General features: G+C 34.5%; 1 protein-coding gene and 1 long non-coding RNA gene across 2 annotated transcripts in view; both read left to right on the top strand.

The window, feature by feature from the left end:
- LOC132295453 (protein VAC14 homolog) overlaps positions 1-3,639 on the top strand; it is a 31,324-nt gene extending 27,685 nt beyond the window's left edge. The window contains exons 18-20 of the mRNA XM_059793721.1: positions 2,100-2,168; positions 2,711-3,022; positions 3,182-3,639. Coding sequence (XP_059649704.1) covers positions 2,100-2,168; positions 2,711-3,022; positions 3,182-3,268 — 468 coding nt within the window. The 3' untranslated portion in view covers positions 3,269-3,639. The remainder of the gene's footprint in view (positions 1-2,099; positions 2,169-2,710; positions 3,023-3,181) is intronic.
- Positions 3,640-5,016: 1,377 nt separating this feature from the next.
- LOC132295452 (uncharacterized) lies at positions 5,017-6,989 on the top strand. The gene is made up of 2 exons (XR_009478476.1): positions 5,017-6,324; positions 6,701-6,989. It is a non-coding gene; the product is annotated as an uncharacterized LOC132295452 (long non-coding RNA).
- Positions 6,990-27,075: the final 20,086 nt, after the last annotated feature.

Raw genomic sequence — 27,075 nt, 5'->3', positions numbered from 1 at the left:
AATCTACTTGCTATGTTTAGGCCTGACCTAAAAGAAATGCCACTCACCTAGTTCTAATTTTAAAGTGAGATCATATATATTTGGTTAAACTTTCCATCTTGCCTTTAACGTATGGAAGTTGCAACATTTGTCAGCTATGAGCATGTGGGTGAAAGTCCTTTTTCAGATCTCTCTATGCTAGTGGCTGAATAGGGTTTTACTTCCTTCATTTCGGGAGAAAAGCAAGTTGTTTTGTATGTCTAACCTTGTAGCCTGTAGCTTCTGGCCATTGCTTGCTCTTCCTTGCGCATTCTTTTCTTGAAGCACTTATCTTCCTGGGGTATGTAATTAATGGTTGATGGAAAGTAAAATATGATGCATCATGCATTACAAGGGTTTGAAGGTCATTAGAGGCATTTTTGAGGGAAAAAATCACAATGCATTTAGTGGCTATTAATTGTCAATTAATTTTGGGGCATGAGAATCTTTATCCATTAAAGAAAGAAAATAAAATGCTCTAGTTACTTAATCGACTTCCGGTTTACTTCCTGATGTTTCTATGACTGTAAGCTGAATTCTCAATATGACCTACCTCATGAATTCTTATCAGTCATAGCACTTGCCTTTTCCTTTATTTTCACACCCAGAAATCTCACTTGTGTGTTTTGGGATCAAATTTCACCATGACTCTTGTATTGGCTGTTATAATTATTTCCAATCACTGCCTCAAGTTAGATGTCGTCTTCTATTAATTAATTAAAACAAAAGCATATTATTAGTAATAGACTGAACTGTATGAAGTGTGAGACAACATCCAACCACAGGATGGCCACATGAGGTGAGAATATAATGCAAGTAGGCAACTACTCTTTAGTACTTTGTTGTTTCTACTCTACCCTTTATATCAGCAATCTTTACAACTACTATATGCAACATGGCTTGAACTAAAAATAGAGGGGTTATTTGAGCATTGACATCACAACAAAGCATTTAAGCATTTAAGACAACTTTTAGAAACGAATTTGGTTCGGATTTGTAACTGCGGGGAATTTCCATTTTAGGGCAATTTTGGAGTTAGAATTTTTCTTCAATGCAGCTATCACTTCAATTGAGCTTACTCACGAGCTGAATTGATTTCATGATTTTACCCTCTTTATGTGTTTTTGTAATTTCTTTTCACAACTCTGTTAGTGTCAGGTGATTGAGTTTATGGTCTGGTGTTGTGTGAGAACCAACTAGGAAAGAAAAAAAAAATTGCTTCTAGCATGAGTATATTGCTAGGAAACTGCTAAAGGCAGTTTGTTATTACAAGTTTACAGCACCAATTTGTTTCCTGTGATTAGTGGAGTGGACCCCAATCCCCCCCCCCCCCCCCCCCCCGGATTCCTAATCATCTTAAATATTGTCTTATTTAAGCTAGAGAGGAGTTATGAAGAAACTCGTTTTCCCTTTATATGTTTTTCCTTTTCTTCACTAATTCCGTGATCCAACACAGCTTTTAAGGGAGAGCCTGTGGCCCTTCTCCCCACCCACTTCCCCAGCTGCAATAGCTGATAAGATTGTATGAAACCCATTGAGTTATATTTCAAATTATTTTGGGTTGTTAAAAACAATTTCACCTATGTTGGTCCCTTTGAACTTTTAAGCCAGCCAATAACATGAAGTGCAAAACCTCATTTATTTTTACATATTTTCTTTACACACACAAAAACTATAATTTCCTCTTACCAATTAGTTGTTATTCTCACCTGTTCCTTTTCCAGAATATGCATACAACCTGCTGTTTTTCTTGGACAAGAAATTCATATAATTATCTATTCATAATTCAGATTTACTTTTTGATTGTGCTTGAAATTTCTTTTGGGTGTATAGAACATCATCTCATCATCTCATGCCACCAAAGGTTAAACACTTGCACAGATATATGATCATTCTGTTTGCAAAATGATGTAAGTGGGCTGAATGGTGGTTGATGGCTATATCATTAATCTACAGTATTTATTATTGTATTCATACTAGATGAGTGATAATTGTTCCAACTTCCAATCTACACTGAATTCAATATTTTTCTCAATCTAAAGATTATGTCAAGTGTCTCAGCCATTTTATGCTTCTTGCAGCTTCTCGAACCTGGAAAGTATATATGGTTATTAAAAGCCTTATATGGTCTTCTAATGCTGCTTCCCCAGGTATGTCTGGGACTCTGGGTTTATTGTATTTTGGGTAATCAAGTCTGGATTATTTGTTACTTTGCTCTGTTTAATAAATGACCTGATTATGGAAATCTCTCTCTGACCTAAGGATTTAAAACTATTTAAAATTGTGACATGTGCTTATCTTTCAATCCTTGGAATAGATCTAAGGGGCGCCAGGCATACCAAGTTATTGGTACGCCAAACCAATCAAAATGCACAATTCAAGTTGGTTGTTGGCAGATTTTATATGTTGGTGGGATCAATTTCTTTGAATGGTGCATTGTGATTGGTTGGGCAATACCAATGACGTGGTATGCCCGGTTTACCTTAGATTTCCAATCCTAGTCTGCAGTCATATTCATATGATGGAATTTTTGGGTTCTGAAATTTCCATGGTTTTACATTGATGGGTTTTGTATTCTGCTGACAAGGATTTAATTTAGTTCCAAATTAATATTTCTCACAATTATTCTACTGATGGTGCTTTTAGTGTACTATTTTTCCATTTTCTCATCCATGTGGTGTTTTTACTCCAGCAAAGTAAGGCCTTCAAGGTTCTACGGACTCGATTGAAAACCGTACCTTCATACTCCTTCAACAGTGAGCAGTTCAAGTGGACATCATCCTCAGGGAACCCATACTCACAAATTCATCACATGTCAAGTGGATCACAAATCTATGAAGATGGTGACATGAATGGAGATTCACAGAATAATAATGGAATAAACTTCACTTCCAGGCTGCATCAGTTTGAGAACACACAGCAGCAACATCGAATGCATTCAAGATCACTGGCACATTCAAGATCACTGGCAGTGTCACGCATCAGTTCTAGTTCGACAACAAAGGTTTGTTGAGCTTCTATATGGCTACTTTATTTTTCTGTTCTCCTCGAGAATTGTACATTCTAGTTTCAATACTCCTTGTAGGATATATGGTTTTAGGTCAAATCCAGACAAGACTTATGTTGGTCCTTATCGAAGGCTTGTGATATGATGTCTATGCAGGAGGTTCAAAAACCAGAAGAACCACGGCGACTTTCACCCGTGCCAGACCTGAGCAGGCCTCCTTCGAGATCGTCGCATAGAGGTTAAGGACAATTACAAGTTTAAATTATTTTGCTTTATGCCCCTAATCGAGGGTCATTATACACCAATCTCTGTGTTTGCAAGCCCTGATGAGATTTGGTATAATTTGTAAATTGTATATTCCTATTAGTTTGTCTTGTTAAATTCATACAAAGGTGTAGGGGATTGTGGGCATTGATTTTTAAATTGAGCTCGAGTTTTCCCGGGCTATTCTTTCTTTTTGAACTGGGTGCGCTCATTCGGTTCTATTATTTTATTTTTTTCTGTTGTAAACCATATGGTCCAGAGGTTAGACATTATTTTTAGGAAATGCAGTTTGTTTTTAGTTCATCTGTTATAACAATTAAAATAAATGAATAGTCGTATTTCTGTATTCATCTTCAAATGGACACTGCGCGGTTCCTCTTGTTCCCTTAGGATCTGTTTGACAGTATTCATCTTCCAATGGATGATAGTTTATGTTTTAGTTGTCAAATCGGGGAAAATTAAAACAAAAATTATATATTTTAAATATATAGTATAGTTTATATGTATATGTATATAAAAAAGCTCCTCCTTTTTTTAATTTTTTTTTCTCGGCTTCGGCTTTCATATTAATCCTTAATCAAGCAATTAGTATTAACAAAGAGAATAAGAATTTGCATATCATAAACTAGTTACAAATACAATTCCTTTTGACTGGTGGAGTGATCAACAATTTAATTGGACTAATGTTAACGTTTACTCCTTTGTAGCAACTAACCACTTTCATTCTTTTATTTGTGAACTTTGTATTTATTTATATTTGTAATTCATTGCATTTTTAGGTATTTTTATCACTTAATAGCTATTCATGAAAAGGTAAAACCCAACTGCGGGATGAGAAAATTGGTGAAATTATAGATATTCAGGTTACAAATGATTATACTAAGATTAAAGTTATCTAGAATAGAGTTACTATGGAGTTAGATATTTAGGGTCCGTTTGGCATGCTCTTTGTTTTAGGCATCTTATTTCTGGCTAAAATAGAAACATTGTTTTTGATGTAGAAGCGTTTTGAAAAAAAATCGGAAACACGTCAAGGAACGATGTTTTGCTATGAAAATATCGGAAATAAAAACATGACCAATTATGGTTTTGGACAATAAACAGTTGTCAAAACAAGAAAAAATAATTTTTTGGTGTTTTGGTTTTGAACCACTGTATTTTAGCATCTTGTAAAATAAAACAATGTCTAACCAAACATGCTTTTATTATCAAAATCGATATTGTAGCAGTCCGAAAATAAAAACAGCAAAAACAAAATACATGCCAAATAGACCTTAGATTATTGTATTGATGATGAGATGGACTTATCTTTTTCTTTTACCTAAAAGTTCCTAAAATAAAATAATAAATATATATATATATATTTTTCCTTCAATTCCTACAATCCTTTTCCTTTTTCTTATCATACATTTCTTCACTCTGCTAACCATTGTTGTCCTCTTTCTTTTCCTTCTTTTGTATTTATCCATAAACGCTTCTACAGCCAAATTACACCTTATTGGAAAATAAATTAAATTTTTTGTATTTAGTCTTTTCATATAATGATATGCATGTGTGCATTTATCATATTAGTGGAAATTATGTAAAATATAAAAGTATGGGGATTGAGATTAGTAAAAGTGAAGTTAGTATATAGTATAGCGGAAGTAATGGGGCATTTATATGCAACTGGTTAGGTATGCGTTTTTTAAATATTTTTCTAGTGTTCCTCCTCCCTCCATTTCTCCCTCAAAAGTTGTATTGTGTTGTGTTTCTAACCGTCTTATTTTCAAGAAAAGGCTAGAACACATTAGAGCGTTGATTCTATAATTATAAGGTTCCACATTTTGAGTAAAATATACATCTCTTATGTTGAAAAAGAGAAGCAAATATGACCCAGCTTGGATTGACACTCGGAAAACAGGAAAAAAAAAATCAGAAAACTCATTTTTGCATTGCTTGGACTTGTTTTTGAGAAAGAATTTTTAGAAAACTGGGAGAGTATGCTTATCAAAAAAAAAAAAAAAAAAATCCCTAAACGAGTTGTCGTTTATAAGCTTCTTGCCCTAAGCCCAAACCGTATGTCCTCTTTCTAAACCTGAGTTGTACGTTCTGTTCTTCATTCTCTCTCTCTCTCTACTGTAAACCTCTTCCGATTTGCTCTCTTCCGTCCCATATTGGTGAGTTTTTTTCTCTCAGACCTGGGATTCGTCTTCAAGGAATGGGTTACCGCTTTTCAGCTCTCAAGGGCTTTCTGGATCTCGACACTTTTCATAGCGAAAGGGACAGCGAAATTGGGGGATTGTGATCTTTTGCATCTACCACTCATGCATGCAGTGGTGACAACGTGGAAGGCTAGTAAGAAAAGGGTCATCAGCGAAATTGGGGAATTTCCACATTCGGATTTTGAAGTGAGACGCGTCGCGCTACACCTGCGAGAAGTCGCTTAGGTCTCAATTTATGGAATTTTTTTCCCATCATGAAATTCATTTTACGTTCCCAAAATGTTGGGGGCGATCTGTTCATCTTTTCTACAACGAAGCTTTTTTATTTACTTGTGGTAAGAAGTGGAAGGCCGAGGCAATAAGATCTATCGGCGCGAGGTACAAGCGTACCTATAAAAACGGCGTCTTCGAATTCATGGTGGCCGTGATATGTCTGACTTAATGTGTGTTTTTGGTGGGATAAGATGAACAGAACAGTTGCGAACGGACCAGACGATGTGAGCCGATGTCAGAGGTTGCGATGCGAAGCGTTGCGACACTACCAAGAGGATTGATGCGAGGTCAGGGAAATTTCAGAGTCATTGGTATGAATTCGAAGTACCCGATGTGATGAATTAGAAGTAAAATTGCAGAAACAGCAATTTGGGAAAGGTTTCTCACCCTTCTCTCCGACCCTGGACGTGATTTGAAGGTTTTTCCCTGCAGAAGCTCTTTCCAAGTGAGGATCGAACTTTTTCCTCTCCTTCGACGGAGACCCTTGTTCGAGGATCTCGCATTTTTGGCTGCAAAACCCAGTTTTCGTCTCTGATTTCTCAGCTTCTGAAGCACACGGTATGTGTGTGTTATTCTATCTGTCTGTGTGTGTTCTTCTGTTCTATATTACGTGTGTGTGAGTGAGCCTTTGTGTATATATGTGTGTTCTGTGTATCTGGGGGTTTCATAAACTGATGTTTGAGTTGGAGTCTTAATTAAATAAAGAAAGAAGGTGTGATCTCTTAATTGTAAGATCCAGTTTTTAAATTTTTATGAGTTGCTCATCACGTTATAAACATAATTTTGTATCAATAAATAAGGATTTGTTTTGAAAATAGCAATTAAATTTCAAGGGTCCAATGACTAAGTTATGTATGAGATAGATCTAATTACCTTTTTAAATTCATGTTTTAATTAAGTTTGAAGGTGATTAATCCTTCTCTTCTTAAACCAGGGCATTAATTCTAAAGCACCTGCAAGAGCCTTATTTAGTAGTCCGGGATCATTTAGTACTCAAAAGTTTAAGTTGCAGGTATTGTTGTTTATTTACCCATTTATATTTAATCACTTTCCCTTCTTGATCGGATGTGGGACAAAAGACCGTTTGTAACAACTAACCACTTTCATTTAAATTTTTTCTCAAACTTTTCTATATGAACGTAAATTGTTTAGTTATGTTATGTTCGATTTTCTATTCTTTAATTTGTGAACTTTGTATTTATTTATATTTGTAATTCATTGCATTTTTAGGTATTTTTATCACTAAATAGCAATTCATGAAAAGGTAAAACAAAACTGTGGGATGAGAAAATTGATGAATTATAGATATTCAGGTTACAAGTGATTATAGTGAGATTAAAGTTATCTTAAATGGAGTTGATATTTAGATAAACATTTGTTTATTGTATTGATGATGAGATGGACTTCTCGTTTTTCTTTTACGTAAAGGTTCCTAAATTAAAATAATAAATATACATATTTTCTTCCGTTCCTATAATCCTTTTCTTTATTTATTTATTTTTTATTTTTTTATTTTATTTTATTTTATTTATCAAAAAATGCTTCTACAGCCAAATTAGCACCTTAGTGGAAAATAAATTAAATTTTTTGTATTTAGTCTTTTCATATAATGATATGTGTGTGTGCACTTATCATATTAGTGGAAATTATGTAAAATAAAAAAGTATGGGAATTGAGATTAGTAAAAGTGAAGTTAGTATGGTATGCATTTATATGCAATTGGTTAGGTATCGTTTTTGAAATATTTTTCTAGTGTTCCTCCCTCCATTTATCCCCCAACTATTGTATTGTGTTGTGTTTCTACCCTCTTATTTTCAAGTAAATATATCCATCATTGTAAAGGCTTGAACACATTACAACGCTGATTCTATAACTATAAGGTTTCACATTTTGAGTAAAACATGTATATCTTTTATGTTGAAGAAGAGAAGAGAAGAAAATATGGACTTGTTTGGTTTGTAACTCCGAAAACAATTTTCAAAATTTCAGAAGATAGAAAACAATTTTAAAGTTCTATATTTTGTTATCTGAATTCTTGAGAGCTGTTTATAGAGTTAAAAACCAACCCAGCCATAGAATTTAGTAATTGACATGCTTGGGCTGCAGCATCAACAGGCCCATAGTGCACTATTCTTTGATTAGCATAGCATACTGCGCCCTGAACAAAATTATCCAATGGTGTCTCAATTGGGCTTCAGTCATAGGCCCAATTATTAGCTGGATCCAAGCCCACCCGACTTGGAGGAACTGCCTGGATCCTTACTTCCTGTTTTCAAAACCCTAAAATAATTTTTTACTCTTTTTCCTCTGCTTCGACGAATCCTGCTCCATCTGCTCATACGGATAGAACTTTTTCCTCTTCTTCGTCGGAGACCCTTGTTCGTGGTTGGTATAGGGAGGATCTCGCATTTTTTGGCTGCAAAACCTATTTTTCGTCTCTGATTTCTCAGCTTCTGAAGCACACAGTATGTGTGTGTTCTTCTATCTGTCTTTGTGTGTTCTTCTGTTCTATATTACGTGTGTGTGAGTGAGCTTTTGTGTGTGTATATGTGTGTTTGTGTGTTCTGTGTATCTGGGGTTAGAGTTTTCTATGTCAGTACCAATCCTATCGTATACATGTTGCATTACAATTTCTATACCTATTTTGTATTAGTGGGCTACTCAAGTTCTTGCAATTTTTATTTTTTTATTTTTGTATTTTTGTGTGTAAAGCTTCTGTTGGCTACAATGATACAAATGACAACTGAAGTACTTACTATATATATATATATATATATTTTTTTTTTTTTTTTTTTGCAAAGCTTCAGTTCCATTGTAATTGCAAAGCTTGAATTTTTTTTTTTTTTTTTTCCCGTGCGAAGCTTAAGTTCCATTGCATTTTTATTTTTATTTTTTGGTGCAAAGCTTTGTACTTACAATGACATGAAACTTCCACTTGCCATTTTCTATATTATTTCTCCTCTGTTTCACAGGTTGTATTTTGACAAATATATATTGCAAGTTCCATTACAAGTTCCATTAATGTTAAATGTTGGTTATATTTAGCAAGTTCCATTGTAATTAACCCATTCCAATTAATTCAATTGTAAGGTAATAAAGGTCCACAAACAAGTCAATGGGCAAATTGGTTAATTTTTCATGTGTCAGTGTGCCAGATGGTGTCAGGGGGTGTTTTGTCAACTTTATCAAATTTTAGGGGGTCTCGTTGTTCGTCTAACTTATATATGGCTATCAATACGGTAAACCTAGTGTCGTTGTAATTAACCCTATAATTTATGTATATGATTTTTTATGTGGCTGGTGTTTGCAAGTAAATATAGAACCAACTTCAGAATAAGCGGGGTGTGTTTGCATATTGAATGTTTTTGTATGGTGGTGATAGTGTAAAATTTTGTGTTCCAATGTCTGTGAATGGCACAATGGTAATGGTAGTTGTATAAAGCTTCAACATTTATCCTTTACAACATGTAAGACCATGAAACACTCTTTTTTATTTTAATTTTCAGGGGCTTATATTTCAATAAATCTCTGATCATAAATCAGTGTTTAATTGACGTGGGACACTATATCATACTACTTGTAGCATGTTAAAAGTTTTTCCTCATTCTTATCAGTAAGCATTCATTTGAAAAATAATAATCGAATGAGTAGGTATCAATACAAATTTTCCAATTTTTAATAATACAACCTCTTTATGTTAAACTACTAATAATAATAATAAATAAATAAATAAATAAAAGAGTGTTAGACCTTATGACCTCAAAATTATTTCCGATAACTGAAGCAACGTTAGTTTGTAGCTATCCTTCATGAAGCAGAACATGTGATACTTTTCCAAATAAAAAAGCTGTGTGCGCGGAGTGTATAGACACAAAAATATTTGTAAATAAATTATATAGATACTTTTTAGTTTTACTTTATTTAATTAAGAAGTTTATTATTTTATAATTTTTTAAATTAATTATATGTATAAAAAATTAACCAGTGTCTGTTAAGAATCTAAAATAAATATATAGAAAAATGTTAAAAAATAAATATATATATATAAAAGTGTTAAAAAATATACTCAAGGGCAACGCCAGTGTGCACGAGGTCATGTACCCCTCCCTTGACCTGACCCGCTCATTATAATATATGATGTATTTTTATTATATTTTTACACACACACACATATATATAAAATTTAATATAATGCCCTCCTAAAATTTTTAGTTATAAAATTACCCTTTTTTTTTTTTTTTTTTTCTCTTCAAATTCCTTTGATTTCCTTATCCAAAAAAAAAAATTAAAAAAAAAAATTATAATAATAATAAAATTAAAATTTTCATTCTTCGATCAAACCGTGCTCATTTTTATTTCCTTTATTTTTTTTCCCCTACTTTTTAAAATTCTTCTTTTTGCACTTACGTATAACGTATGTTGTAGGTAATAGTAGGTGTAATTTTCATCCAAAACTTTTCAAAATACAAGGACCTAAAACTATATTCAATGAAAGTATTATCAAACAATATTTTAAATCTAATATTGGTCTAAGTATTTATATATTTTTATACTAGTAATTGGTTTAGCATATTGTTTTGTAATGATTTTTTCCTTCCTATCATGATAATTCAGATATCAATGCTTAGAATTAAATTGTACCAAATAAGTTGAAAAATTGCAATCCAACGGCATAAAATCATACTCCCAATTAAACCATCAAGTTGGAAAGTACAACCCAATCCATCAAGTATTAATAATCGCATTGCAATCCTATTTTAGAAAACGTAGTGTATAAGACTATAAAATAATTTTTATTATTTATATATAAAAATTTCCAACAATCTCTCACTTGGTCCACGCACTCTAAGTTTTATAAAAAATGACACTATGGATTGCAACACAAAAGTCGACTGGCCACTTGTAATACCCCTAATTTTTAAGGGATTTATTTGGGATTATTTGGATTTAATTATTCATTTTAATTGCATTTCGTTTGATTATGTGACTATATGTTTAATTGATTTAATTGTTTGATTTGTATTGTGTGTATTATTGGTGTGTATTCGTGTGATGTGATCAATGTGATTAATGGAGTAATTGTTTGTAATTAAGTGTTAATTAAATGTTTAATTGTCTGTGTTGTAAATTTTAATTTAAAAATGAAAGAATTTGAATAGTAGTAATGTACCAACCATATGGATCACATGGATTACTTGGATAGGAAGCCTAGATGGGTAAGGTTATGACCCATGATATTAGTGAGATATATATATATATATATATATATATATATACATACATGCACTATAAGTTTTATAAAAAATGACACTATGGATTGCAACACAAAAGTCGAGTGGCCACTTGTAATATCCCTAATTTTTAAGGGATTTATTTGGGATTATTTGGATTTAATTATTCATTTTAATTGCATTTCGTTTGATTATGTGGCTATGTGTTTAATTGATTTAATTGTTTGATGTGTATTGTGTGTATTATTGGTGTGTATTTGTGTGATGTAATCTATGTGATTAATGGAGTAATTGTTTGTAATTAAGTGTTAATTAAATGTTTAATTGTCTGTGTTATTTTATTTGTAAATTTTAATTTAAAAAAGGGAAGGATTTGAATAGTAGTAATGTACCAACCATATGGATCACATGGATTACTTAGATAGGAAGCCTAGATGGGTAAGGTTATGACCCATGAATATTAGTGAGACACACACACACACACACACACACACCACACACACACCACGCACGCACACACTACGCACACACCACGCGCACACACACACACACACCCACACGTAGGCAGATTATAGTTATTATTAATATTACTATAATTAGATTTATTTATTCTCCTTTGCTTTGAGTTATAATGTAACTAGGATTAGGGTTACATAGGTTATATATATGTATATGTATAGTATGTGGGAAGCTTTAGTATTATTACGTACATAGTATTAGAGGCAGAGAAAGAGAGTAACAGAGAGGAAAAAGAGAGGAACCGTGAGGGAGAAAGAGAGGGTCTTGGCCAAGGAAAAGGCTGAACCAAGGAAGGAGAAGGAAGGTCTGCTTGTGGGTTGAACCAAGAGCAACAGAGGACGGAGAAGGCAACCAAGGGGTCGCCAGAAAAGCTAAGGAAGAAAAAGAGAAGGTTTTTAATCTGAAACCTTAAGACAAATTCTTCTTCTAACTCTTCTCCTTTGACCACGTGTTCTATACATGCCTAGGTTGATTCTAGGATGATTAAATAGTAAAATTGAACATGATTGCATGCTTAATTGGATTAAAAACAAAGAGAATTTTTATGTATTCATATTTGTTTGATTTTGAATCTTGATGCATGATTTCTTGTTTTAAATTGTCTAAATTATGCACAATGGCTTTATATAATTAATTGGGATTGTTTGGGATTTAGTATAAAAGTTTAGGACCTTTAATGGAGGTGGTTAGTGATTTAAGATCACTAGAGACAGAGAAAAATATGACCAGTAGGACGAGAGCCGGCTCAGTTGGGGATGGAGCCAACTTCGTTGGGGATGGAGCCGGCTTCCATGTAGCGAAAGTCGGCTCCCTCCAAAAGGGAGCCGGTGGAAAAGGTGTATAATGGGTTTTTGGGGTTCGATTTTGATATTTGGAGTTTCTAAGGTTGTTTAGATTGAATTAGGTGATTTAAATAATTGATATAGACTAGATAAACCTAAGTCACACAGAGCGGGAGCGAGTGCAAGAGCGGGAGTCAAAGCGAGAGCGTGAAAGTGTCAAAGTCTAAAAAATTTGAAAGCGAGAGTGTCTGTTGTAACTACCTATTCCATCACATGATATGATATTGTCCGCTTTGGGCCAAAGCCTGCACGGTTTTGCACTTGGGCTTTACCCCAAAAGGCCTCGTACCAATTAAAGTGACACACCTACATTTAAGCACTTCACCTTTCCCTTTCTCAGGTGATATGGGATTGTACACCCGTAACTCGCCAATGTGGTAGCCTGTCAGTGTCTCGCATCTGCCTACGGCACACCCGCACACAGGGTCATCATAATCCACCCCCTTTAGAAGCCCGACGTCCCCGTCGGCACACATCCGGCTGGGTCAAGCTCTGATACCATTTGTAATAACCCATTCCACCACATGGTATGATATTGTTCGCTTTGGGCCTGAGCCCGCACGGTTTTATTATTGGGTTTTACCCCAAAAGGCCTCGTACCAATTGAAGTGACACACCTACATATAAACACTTCACCTTTCCCTTTCCTAAGCTATGTGGGATTGTGCACCCGTAACTCACCAGTGTGGTAGCCTGTCAGTGTCTCGCACCCGCTCACGGCACACCCGCACACAGGGTCATCACTTCTGTATATTAGGTTTAAATAAAATTATATCAGGTCATGAGACTCATGATATATATAATTTATTTATTTAAATCCATATGCAAATATATTCATTATTATTTATTCCATTAATGATATGTATGTAATAAATAAGCTAATTTTTCTCACAAATAGATGTGTGGTTTATTTGTAATATTCTCCAATTGCGAGGTTTTTTAGTGGTATATTTCTAAACATGTATAATTAGTGTATATATATATATATCGTAGTATAGCAATGCCTTGGGCACATGTTCAATTTAAGTAATTAATGTATATATTGAGTAATAGTGTAATTAATAAATGTATATATGGTAATATAGGTGTTCCATATCATTGGATTGTAACAAATTTAGCTATATAAAGTGAATTCGTATGAAAATCGCGAATTAGGAAAACAAATTCGCGAATTGCAAAAAATGAATTTGCGAATTTTGTGTGAATTCGCTCCCAAATCGCAAATTCGCGTGCGAAACTTGAGAGTGGGACCACTTTGGATGAATTATGTGACTTGGGGGATAAACTCTTAGAATGCATAATATACATTCATATGCTAAGGACTTGGACAATATGTAATTTTTATTAACTTATAAGTTGTACGTTAATAGATGATTTAATTGCTTAAAATTATTCTAGCAATTTCAAAAGATGTTTATATGATTTTAATCATGTTTTGGCAGTATAATATGATCATGTATATATATGATTATTATTATGTTTACTTCTGGATTATTTGATATTTAATTATATTATTGCATTAATTGTTGAATTATATGGATTAATACACCATTGTCAGAAGGGGGGGGGGGCATATTATGGATAGATTAACTATTAAGTTAAGTCCAATCTATTCGTGTCAGGCCACAGAACTAGTTGGATGATATGCCATTAAAAGATTATGGCTGATAGTTTAATTTTATGTTTTGGATATGATGAATTATATATATATGGATATGTGCCACAATATGAGCTTGAGTCTCAGGATCAGTGGTTAGGGAGTGTATATTGCCTAGGATGCATAACTGGATATAATAGATAGTTATGTGCCCTGATAGATCATGGCACTCATGCCCATTATATGTACGTTTTGCATGTTGCTTACTATTCAAGTTGAGGCCGCCCTATAGTCCATTGAGAGTCCTTTAGTGTGTATCTATATATATACGGACTATGCAGTTATTGTTGAGTTGACTAGGATGTATATGTGTATCGGGTCTCTGTTTGGGATGTAGTAGAGTAAAATTTATTCATGTGCCTGACCCACTGTAATGACCCGGTCATTTTTCTTCCTTTCCTTTTTTTTTTTTTTTCCAGATTTTTACGGATAAATTTTTTTCCGTTGTCTTTTCTCTTCTGTGTTTGGTTTCTCGTCACTTAATGTTGTCTTGAGTGCTCAGAAATGGTTTTCGAGACTCTTTCCTTTGGATTGACAACTTCCTTTAAGGACCGAGTCATTTTCACATTTTTTTTGTTTTTCGACACTATTTAATTTTTGTCTTTTTCCCTATTTTGTCTTTTCTTGGTTTCCTTTTTCGTTGCATAGCCTCACTTTTTGTGCTCAGATTTGATTCCAGCTTTGCATACATCCATGATTTTTAATTTCCATGATATCTACATTTTTATTTTTGTAGAAAAGCATGCAAGATGTTTACTTTTCTTGTAAAGGGTGTGGATGCACACTTCTTTGGAATTTTTTCTTTCTTTTAGGGTTATTTGTGTAATTACTTAAAGTAATTATTTTTGTCTTGAGGGCCATTTTGTAATTAAGTTTGCAAGATATTTAGAGGAGGACCTTTGTGCAAATATTTTTCGGTCACTTTGGGATTTTGGCATTGAAGAGAGGTTTTTGTGTAATTGACCAAAGTTGTGTGTGTTGACTATGGTGTAGGATCACATAGTGAGTGGAGGATTTCTATTTCCTCTACTCACACTTTATCTCGTTGTATCACTTTCTTCCTCACCACAAACCCTAGCCACCATTGGAGAAGCTTCAAGCCTTAAGCTTTGACTTCGATTTTTGAGGCCCTTCCACTCACCTTAGACCATAAAGCTTGGAATACTTTTTATTCCCCTCATCCTCCTATACATAGCCCTTGAAGGGTTTGCCATTTTGTGTTGATTTGCTTTGAATTTAAGAGGAATAATCCTCTTGTGAGATAGAGGGTATTATAGTTTATTTTATAAGTGGTTTTATTTGCTTTTATAATGAAATACAAGTTGCATGCATGTTTTATATTAATTTGAGAAATTAGTGATTAATTGTGGCTTGTTTGTAACTCACTTTAGACTTGGTATATGGTATGGCTTTGACTTGATCTTTGTTATATAATTATTTGGATCCATTTAAATGAGTTTTCAAATCTAGAGATTTAATGAATTTGAATTGATTTAAATTCTACTTAAGGTACATTGTTCGTATTCCATTTTAGACTTGATATATGGTATGGCCATGACTTAGTCCTTGTTTTATATTAAATTGAGATCATTCGAACAACTTTTCAAAATTAAAGATCTAATTAATTTAAATTAATTAAATTCTACATGATGATGTCTTGCTCATTTTGCTCTTTTGATTTGATATATGTAATGAGTATGCTATGTTGTTTAACATATATTAATTTGAGGTTATTTGAAATCTAAAGAATTTAATTACTTTTGTTTAATTAAATTCTATCTAATAGCTTTATAGATCTATTTGTATTTTAAAAGTTGTTTCTATATTTAAATCATGGACTTGGACTTGTTGTATACTTACTTGGTTACGCTTTAAGCATTAGATAACATTGTTGTTATATTTATATTCATAAGAACATGTTTTCTTTATGGAATATATTATTGTCTTGTGTAATGAGTTGTACACTTTGTTTTTGACATCTTTCATGCCATAGTAGTTGTGGACTTAGAGCATGTATTGTATGTGTTTCCAAATTTGGTTGTGCGTGGTTGATAGTTGATTATCTTGTATATATATGTTGATATATACGTTATTGCACAACTTGTTAATTTTGGAAACTTGGGATGTTGTTGTTTGGCTGCGGCTAGGACATGGTTCTAGTACGGGGGAATGTCCTCCTATAGTCTAGTGTGCACATAGGGCGGTTACTGATGGGCTAGTAACCCTAAAGTAACTATGGTGTCGGTCTAATCCAGCGTGATGTCCAAGTATCCACCTTGTTTAATTTCAGATTTCAATCCAAGTTAATAACTAGATGATGTTGTAACTTATTGTTCCTTATTTTATTTCCCATTTTAAGCTTCAAGATGTTAACTTTGAGAATTTGTGCTTTATGCGTTGTATTGAAAGTTCTAATGTTGGTTAAGTTGCATCGATACGGTGAATTGTGTTTTCAATGTTCAAATGTAGCTTAGGAATGATCCTATAGATTCATTTGGAACATAGGCGTTAGGTGACATGACCCACTTTAGTGGTTTTCATATTTTAGATTTCAAGTTGATGGCTTTGAGAATCTATATCTTGTTGCCTCGTATAACATTCTTCTATGTTGTTGGATTGCATAAATATTGTAGTTTATGCTAGAAATGCCTTGAAGTAGCTTATGATGATCCCTGAGTCTCACTTTGACATAGATGTTAGGTGGCATGGTCCATTTTGAATTGTTTCATGTTAATGTAAAAATCTGTAAAAAGTTGAGTCTATGCATGCTCATTCCCTACGAGTAAACTTGTTTACTCACCCCAAAGTTATCGGGTGATTTGTCAGGTACGGATGCCTTGATTTGGGATGCACAATGTCCTTGGATCGTTTCGATGAATTGAAGTTCTTTAAGTGTAATCTTGTTCATGACTCTTGTAAAGGTTGGCTTGAAATGCCACTTGTAGTCTTTTATGTCAAAATGTGTATATTTGATTCTAAACATGTAATATGTACATAAGTACACTCTTTACAATGTATTTGACATGTATAAGATGAGGCCGGAGGCTAATGACCATTATCTTGTATCCTATATAACTTTTAACTTCATGAAATATTATGAAAATATTAAAAAATGCCAAGTCATTGCTTCACCATGCTTACATCGGGTGTGGGAATTCCATTTTTATTCTTTCATAGGGTCTCATTAATCATGTTTGAAGTGTGGCCAAGGGCCAAACGGTAATTTGAAATCATTTGTCAATTTTGGTTTTCAAATTTATCATTTCATGTGCATTTTCGCCTTTTTGGCCGTTGGGGGGTCGGATTTTGCATCAGTAGTATTTTTAAGCCATAGACCATTGTAGCCCATCCTAAAAGGTAAGTTATATGTGCGTGTTTTTCAAGTTTAGAGCCATATTTCACAAAATGAGTACTCTATGGATTTATTTTTGGCGCATTATGCATAATCTGATCTAGGGGCATTCTAGACTTTTCACAGCCGTTTGAAATTTAGTTCTCGACATAGTCACTTAGAAAACGTGATTTTAAGGGGGGTTTCTTCTTCGTGTTTTTCCAAAAAATATCGTCTTGACCGGAAATCGCTCGTGTAGTTCAGCTTTCAGTTTTGCATTTTAGCAGCTTTTTGACCCTCATGACTTGATTTCATGGAAGGGCATTTTGGGCATTTCACAGTGAGTTTTTTTCGTTTCCTTCCATGATGTCGAGTAGAAAACTCAATTTTGGGGGGGGGGGGGGGGGGGGGGGGGTTTGAAAAAAATGTCATCTGGGCCTCAAAAAGCCATTTTTCCTGAAAAACCCATGTTGTCAGCTTTTTGCTGACTTTAAGTACAAGTGTACGGGTGGGCTCAATCTCATAACCAGTTACATGAGTGTGGGCAGTGTAGTGGTCATCATTTTTGGCCTCCTAACTGGTTAGGAAGGTTTGGTAACCGGTTAGATGTTCTTGGGTTGGCTCCTTTTGACCTTTTTGCCCTTTATTCTTCCATTAGCTATATCTCCTTCGTCCGGACTCCAAATTGAGTGAACTTTTTTTTGAACTTGACTAATTTTTTGTCGTTTATCCAATGGTGTGCTAATTTATACCTAGATATTCTTGGATAATTATCAATTTACCCTTTTAGCCTTAAGTGCTCGTTTTTCTTCGTCTTGCCGTTTCTCCTTTGTCCGGACTCCGAATCATGCAATTCTTGAGTCCGTATTGATTAATTTTTCATTGTTTTTCCAATGGTGTGGTCGGTAGCACCCACTTTTATTTAAAAATGACCATTTTACCCCTAGGTTTATTCTTGTCCGTTTTTGAAATGTCGCTTCTGCATTTGCTTTCTTTGGGTTCCATGACCTCATTGAGGGTCGCATTGGCATCTTAGGGACGCGTTGTGTCTCTAAAGACCATTATTTTACCTTTTGCTTCCGCATTTTAGATCTATTATCAGGTTAACTTTCGGGTTATCACTAATGCATTGGGTTGAATAAAAACTCAGGTCATTATAGGTGGTATCAAAGCTCATACGTTCAAAAACCTTAGGACGACGGGTTTTGGGTGCATATCATGCTTGTGTTGCCATGGTTTATGTGTTTATATACTTCATGATAACATATTTTGGTTTGATAACATGTTTATTTGCTTACGTGCTATATGTGGTATGCCGTTTAATTAGCATAATTTAATTCTATTGTAAAGAGAATGGCATATGATGTATACTAGATTTGATTTGTATACGCATGTTTGTTTTGCATTTTTGGCAGGACTTGTGATTAGTCATGGGATGTTTGAGTTGAGGTTGAGTTGTTTGGTGGGTTTGCACTTAGTGCAATGGTTGGTGTGTTTGGTTTTGTTTAGGCACTCTTCCTTGAGATTGTTGGTGATTGTAGTCACAGTTTTGTGGTAGTATAGGTTGTGTTTGTTTAGGCTCCTCATGAGATGAGTCATTTGGCGTTGCTGTAGTGCTAGATTCATTAATTTTTGACCATGATGAGGTTATGGATCTCTTAGGATCCTTGGTTGTTATGGAAGATTCCTTTGGGATTGCGTTTTTCATGGGCGGGTACGTTTGTGGGCGGGTGCATGGTACTGTCATGCTACCGTACTGGCTAGCTACAAGTGCAGTTCGGATGGAATAAATGTTGGTTTTGTTTTGATAGGCGTTATCCTTTTGATCGATGATGATGATGGGGATCAGTCATGGTGATTGATTTGATTGTTGTTGGTATGGCTATAGTTGCCATTTTTTTTTTGAGTTTTCCTTGCATGATAACGCTTTTGGGATCAAGTTGATTGATTAATGTTTCGAGTAGAGAGAGCATTGCACTATTAGTGTCACTTATAGTGTCACCTCTAAATTTGAAGATGGGTTGTTGGAGTCTTACCATTGTAGTGAGGGCTTACATTTGCTTTGAGACAGGTTGTGGTCGCATTGGTTTTTAGAGTCAGTTTACGGCTAGGACTGGTCTTTTCTTTTATTTAGACACTCTAGAATACGGTGTCCATAAGGTTCATTGTTGCATCATTTTATTTTTTGCAGTTTTGTTTACTACCATGTTAGTAGTATGATTTATGTTATTACGATGCATGAATAGGTGAAAGTGTATCCACATTTGTCTTCTGGTTGTGTGGTATTAGCATCCCTTATTTATATACTTAGAGATGCCATGTTGTTACCATGCTTTAATGACATGCTTTTGTGTTTACGTGGAGACGTGCCGCATGTACCCTTAATTTTATCAATGTGAGTAGATTCGCTTATTTGGTAGTTGCATTCCTTGTCATATGCACGACTTCCATGTTTGGTTCTTCCTTTTGTTTCCCTCGGTCGCACGTAGTGTGTGTACGGGTTTCTGTAATGGTTTCGTTGTGAAATTCCTTATAGAGGAGTTGTCACATATGTTTTGTCTTGAGTTGTCTACTTCCCTAAGGTAGGAAGAATGCTCCATTTTCGTATTCGTTGTGTTGCCACTTGTGGGAGAATAGGGTTTCTCCTCCTTTTCTTGGTTCGTGCTTGGGACTTCATAAGGAGTGAATCTCTTCTCTTCGTCGCCTTGTGTACGGTTTTCGGGTTAGTCGGTCCATGAGGATCACTGTTGTTATCTTGAGTCCTTGGTGAGGATTTGATTGATTTTGGTCGACTTACTTCTATGTAGGGGTGAAGTCTTTGACCTTATTATTTTTCCTTTTAGAGACAAAGTCATGGTGTTGTCCTTATTAAAACTGGTGGTTCCCTTTCTTTCGTGTCTTCCTTTGGGGAGTTCTGCCGTGGTTGTTGACGGAAGTTGATATGCTTAGAGTGAGTTGAATGGCGTGAGATCATTTTACGGGGACTTGTGTCCATATCATTGAGGATTTGTTTGATTCGTGAGGTGAGCTCGATGCTCTTTTGAGAATATCTTTTGGAGACTTGTTTCAATTTAGGAGACCTAGATGTGGTTTACTTTTAGGAGAAGTTTTGGGGGATCGCTGTTGGATATGGCTTGTTTGTGGAGTTTTCTCATCATAGTTTTGACTAGGCATAGTTTTGAGGAAATATAGTTCTAGTGATTGTTTATGGATCGAAATTGAGGAATTTTGATTTAGCTTGGTGTTACCAAGCATGGTTTCGAGAGATTCGTTTTGTGATCTTAGTTGTCAGGATTTTGATGCGTGTGTCACTTGGTGGACTTGCATTTTGAGGATTTAGTTATTAGAGATAGGGATTTTAATCCGTTGTTTGATTAAGGTGAATAGTCTTATACTTGATCTGTTTCAGGGTGATATCTGGGATTTTGGAGAGGCTGTTTTGCTTATCAGGCTTTGGATTCATGATTGATGTTGTTGATAGTAATGTTTTGAGACGTTGGAGTTGTTGGTTTTGTTGTATTGAGGATTTAAGGCCTTAAGCGTAGCGGTACCCATGGCATTTTTGTCAGAGTTTTGGGATTGGCCAGAATGGTTCGATCGGACATCTTTGGACCATATCTCAACTCTCACAAAATGTTGGTCTTTGTAGTGCTTTTGGTAATGATCATTTTCGACATTGATGTCATTTGTATTGAGAGGTTTCATGGGTAGACCTAGTGGGGGTAGGTTATGAACTGGTGCCTTATACTGTCATGCTACTGTACAAGTTGTATGCTGTGGGCGGGTACTAGTTGCCGTTGATGCTACCTTACTGACAAGTAAGTGTGGGAGGGCACTAGGCACTGTCATTGCTACCACACATTTGAGTACGTCGTAAGCGGGTTCTGGGCGCTATTCGTACTGCCATGTCATCTTTGTTCAGTACCTTGATTTGATACATGGATATCTTGGAGTTTTTTTTTTTTGGTAGTTATTTTCTGATCCGTATAATGGTTTGTCAGGAGGGATGCTTACGGTTGTTGTATTCCTTTCCTTAGTTTGACCTTGGGTTCCATGTGTGAGTTTCGACTTGTCGTGTGGCCGTGTGGTCATCATCCAATGGGAGTGGTTGTCATGAGCACGTGGTGCAATGACATTGGTTTGTGGGTTCTCCTTCAATTTTGGTAGCATGTTGTGTGGGATATTCAGAGATGTACTCCGTAGTTACCCTAGTTTCGCCTTTTGTTTTGTTGGGGCTGAATTTTGGGGACGAAATCCCTTTAAGGTGGGAAGGCTGTAATGACCCAATCATTTTTCTTCCTTTTCTTTTTCTCAGATTTTTACGGATAAATTTTTTTTCCGTTGTCTTTTCTCTTCTGTGTTTGGTTTCTCGTCACTTAATGTCATCTTGAGTGCTCAGAAATGGTTTCCGAGACTTTTTCCTTTGGATTGACAACTTTCTTTAGGGTTCGTTTGGTTAGCATGAAGTAGATAGAAAGGAAATGAAATAGAAAATTTTTAAATTTGTTAATAGTTTGGTTAGCGTGAAAAAGAAAATTTTTAGGAAAGTAAATTCTCGCAACCACTTAATTTTCCTCAAAATATTTCTCGCAAAAAACACAAGGAAATTTTACTTTCCCGTAAAAGTGGTGCCTTCATATCTTAGTTTCTTATTATGCCCATGGTACTTTCTCCACAAACTTCATTAATAAGTCAGTTCCCTTTTATTGTAAATTGCTTATATATTAATATAATATTAATTTAATTGTATATAGTTTTATATGTGTTCATAAAATTAAAATTTTATTATATTTTTTTCCAATCATAATTAATAATGATTTAGAGTGATATATATATATATATATATATATATATATATATATATATATATATAAATTTGAATATTTAGGAGCAGAATGTAGGGTGAAAAACTAGGATTAGTGTCTCTACGTTTACAATTTATAATTTAATTCATACATAGACTTCTCTCAACTTTAGGATTCTAAGTAAACTAGATGTACCAAACTAATTTAGTTTTAATTCTACATATACTAGATGCATCAAACTAATTTAGTTGAAGCACTATATTTTGTTTAGACTTAATCTTTTTTTTTTCTTTCTAACTTGTACCTATAATCACATATATCAAATTATTAAATATCATATTCATTGTTTCATTTTGAACTTAAAATTTTAATTTTGTACATAATTCAAAAGATAGAGTAATGTCTCAAAAGAGTACAAAGTAATCTTCTAACTAAAAGGGTAGATTTGGTAACTACAATCACTTTCTTTTCACTTTTATGCTTTCCAAACTCACAAAATAATGATTTCTCACAACTTTCTTGAAAAAAATTCTTGCTAACCAAATGCACGATGGAGACTTAATTTCCTTTTCCTTTCTTTTACTTTCTTTCACTTTCACTTTCCATCAAAATTTCTGTCTAACCAAACGGACCCTTAAGGACCGAGTCATTTTCACATTTTTATTTTTATTTTTCGACATTATTCACTTTTTGTCTTTTTCCCTATTTTGTCTTTTCTCGGTTTCCTTTTTCGTTGCATAACCTCACTTTTTGTGCTCAGATTTGATTCCGGGTTTGCATACATCCATGATATTTAATTTCCATGATATCTACATTTTTACTTTTGTAGAAAAGCATGCAAGATGTTTACTTTTCTTGTAAAGGGTGTGGATGCACACTTCTTTGGAATTTTTTCTTTCTTTTGGGATATTTGTGTAATTACTTAAAGTAATTATTTTTGTCTTGAGGGCCATTTTGTAATTAAGTTTGCAAGATATTTAGAGGTGGACCTTTGTCCAAATATTTTTCGGTCACTTTGGGATTTTGGCATTGAAGAGGGGTTTTTGTGTTATTGACCAAAGTTGTGTGTGTTGACTATGGTGTAGGATCACATAGTGAGTGGAGGATTTCTATTTCCTCTACTCACACTTTATCTCATTGTATCACTTTCTTCCTCACCACAAACCCTAGCCACCATTGGAGAAGCTTGAAGCCTTAAGCTTTGACTTTGATTTTTGAGGTCCTTCCACTCACCTTAGACCATAAATCATGGACTTGGATTTGTTGTATACTTACTTGGTTACGCTTTGAGCATTAGATAACATTATTGTTATATTTATATTCATAAGAACATGTTTTCTTTATGGAATATATTGTTGTCTTGTGTAATGAGTTGCACACTTTGTTTTTGACATCTTTCATGCCACAGTAGTTATGGACTTAGTGCATGTATTGTATGTGTTTCTAAATTTTGTGGTGCGTAGTTGATAGTTGATTATCTTGTATATACATATTGATATATACATTGTTGCACAACTTGTTGATTTTGGAAACTTGGGATGTCGTTGTTTGGTTACGGTTAGGACATTGTTCTAGTACGGGGGAATGTCCTCTTAGAGTCTAGTGCACACATAGGGCGGTTACCCATGGGCTAGTAACCCTAAAGTAACTATAGTGTCGGTCTGATTCGGCGTGATGTCCAAGTATCCACCTTGTTTGATTTTGCATTTCAATTCCAAGTTGATAACTAGATGATGTTGTAACTTGTTGTTCCTTATTTGATTTCCCATTTTAAGTTTCAAGATGTTAACTTTGAGAATTTGTGCTTTATGCATTGTATTGGAAGTTCCAATGTTTGTTAAGTTGCATCGATGTGGTGAATTATGTTTTCAATGTTCAAATGTAGCTTAGGAATGATCCTATAGATTCATTTGGAACATAGACGTTAGGTGGCATGACCCACTTTAGTTGTTTTCATATTTTAGATTTCAAGTTGATGGCTTTGAGAATCTATATCTTGTTGCCTCGTATAACATGTTTCTATATTGTTGAATTGCATAAATATTGTAGTTTATGCTAGAAATGTCTTGAAGTAGCTTAGGATGATCCTTGAGTCTCACTTTGACATAGATGTTAGGTGGCATGGTCCCTTTGGAATTGTTTCATGTTAATGTAAAAATCTGTAAAAAGTTGAGTCTATGCATGCTCATTCCCTACGAGTAAACTTGTTTACTTACCCTAAAGTTACCGGGTGATTTGTTAGGTACGGATGCCTTGGTTTGGGATGCACAATGTCCCTGGATCGTTTCGGTGAATAGAAGTTCTTTAAATGTATTCTTGTTCATAACTCTTGTAAAGGTTGGCTTGAAATGCTACTTGTAATCTTTTATGTCAAAATGTGTATATTTGATTCTAAATATGTAATGTGTACATAAGTACACTCTTTATAATGTATTTTACATGTATGAGATGAGGCGGAGGCTAGTGACCATTATCTTGTATCTTATGTGACTTTTAACTTCATGAAATATTATGAAAATATTGAAAAATGCCAAGTCATTGCTTCACCATGCTTGCATCGGGTGTGGGAATTCCATTTTTATTCTTTCATAGGGTCTCAATAATCAAGTTTGAAGTGTGGCCAAGGGCCAAACGGTAATTTGAAATCATTTGTCAATTTTGGTTTTCAAATTTATCATTTCATATGCATTTTCGCCTTTTTGGCCGTTGGGGGGTTAGATTTTGCATCGGTTGTATTTTTAAGCCATAAACCATTGTAGCCCATCCTAAAAGGTAAGTTACATTTGTGTGCATGACCGTTTTCAAGTTTAGAGCCATGTTTCTCAAAATGAGTACTCTATGGATTTATTTTTGGCGCTTTATGCATAATCTGATCTAGCGGCATTCTAGTCTTTTCACAGCCATATTAGATTCCATTCTCAACATGGTCACTTAGGAAACGTGATTTTAGGGTGGGTTTCTTCTTCATGTTTTTCCAAAAAATATCGTCTTGGTACCGGAAATCACTCACGCATTTTAGCTTTCAATTTTGCATTTTAGCAGCTTTTTGACCCTCATGACCTGATTTCATGGAGGGGCATTTTGGGCATTTCATAGTGAGTTTTTATCATTTCCTTCAGCGATGTTGAGTAAAAAACTCATTTTTTTTTTTTTTTGGGAGGGGGGGGGGGGGGTGTTTCTTCTTTGTGTTTTTTGAAAAAATATTATCTGGGCCCTCAAAAACCCATTTTTCCCTGAAAAACCCCTGCTGTCAACTTTTTGTTGACTTTTAGTATAAGTGTACTGGTGGGCTCAGTCTCGTAACCAGTTACATGAGCATGGACAGTGTAATGGTCATCATTTTGGTCATCATTTTTGGCCTCCTAACCGGTTAGGAAGGTTTGGTAACCGGTTAGATGTTCTTGGGTTGGCTCCTTTTGACCTTTTTGCCCTTTCTTCTTCCGTTAGTCATATCTCCTTCGTCTGGAATCCAAATCGAGTGAAATTTTTTTTGTACTTGACTAATTTTTTGTCGTCTATCCAATGGTGTGCCCAGTTGAACCTAGATATTCTTAAATAATTACCAATTTACCCTTTTAGCCTTAAGTGCTCATTTTTCTTCGTCTTGTCGTTTCTCTTTCGTCCGGACTCCGAATCATACAATTCTTGAGTATGTCTTGATTGATTTTTCATTGTTTTTCCAATGGTGTGGTCGGTAGCATCCACTTTTATTTGAAAATGATCATTTTACCCCTAGGTTCAATCTTGTCCGTTTTTAAAACGTCGCTTCCACATTTGCTTTTTTTGGGTTCCGTGACCTCATTGTGGGTCACATTGGCATCTTAGGGATGTGTTGTATCTCTAGAGACCATTGTTTTACCATTTGCTTCCGCATTTCAGATCCGTTATCGAGTCAACTTTCGGGTCATCACTGACAGATCGGGTTGAATAAAAACTCAAGTCATTACACCCACTATTATTTTTCAGGTGTTCATCAGGTGTAGAGATTGTTCATGCTAAGTAGAAACCAGTCTACTTCACTCGTCCAATATTACTATTTAACTGTCATAGAGTCCACCATTTTGAAGTCGAGAAATCATCCGACCATGAATTTCTTCAAACCAGCATCCTTTGTCTTATATTTCTTGTCTAGTGACTCCCATAACTCTTTTGCAGTATTAATCAAACTATGGACCTTATATGATGTGTTGTCTAATCCATTAAGGATGTAGTTCTTGCATAGGAAATCTCCTTCTTCCATGCATTAACAACTCCTATTTTTGTAATGTTAGTCTCACCCTCTTGTAGCACTGGGGCAATCTCAGTTAGGAACTTACTTAAATTCAGAGTTGTAAGGTAGAACACCATTTTCTATTGCCCCCTTTTAAACTCTGCCTATTTAATTTTTCGGGCTTCTCCCCATGACTGACGGGAACATTAGGCACAGTTGTACTCATACTTGCCATTCGTTTGTTATATATGAAATATACAGACCACAATTCAATTTACCTAAATAAAATATACCAACAATAATATTTAAAAAACAATACTATAGTAAAACAGAATATGTCTTAAGATTGTTGTCCAAAATGGTCTTAGTGTACTATATATTATAGTATTACTATTTAAATATTATGAAAAAATAATATATATATATATATAATAAACTATATAAAAGAACCTGTTAATCAGTTGAGTCTAGAATTGGATTTTATCTCCTTAAAACAGATTCGCCCCGCTATGGTGCTAACGGACTCAGTGGCGTCTGTAATATCCCTAATTTTAAAATGATAGTCTCGGTATTTATTTATTTGTTTTAATTACATTTTTAATTGTTTAATTGATTATTTGGCTAATTCCTTATGTGTTTAATTGATTTAAGTGTTACTTGATTTATTGGCTATTTGTTTATGTATTATTTGTATTATTTGTTTAATTAAATTGT

Source organism: Cornus florida, unplaced genomic scaffold (assembly GCF_030987335.1).
Source record: "Cornus florida cultivar Cherokee Brave unplaced genomic scaffold, ASM3098733v1 CherokeeBrave_3.0.0_Hap2_Chr02, whole genome shotgun sequence".
Classification (NCBI taxonomy): domain Eukaryota; kingdom Viridiplantae; phylum Streptophyta; class Magnoliopsida; order Cornales; family Cornaceae; genus Cornus; species Cornus florida.
This window is presented reverse-complemented; position numbering and strand designations above follow the sequence as displayed.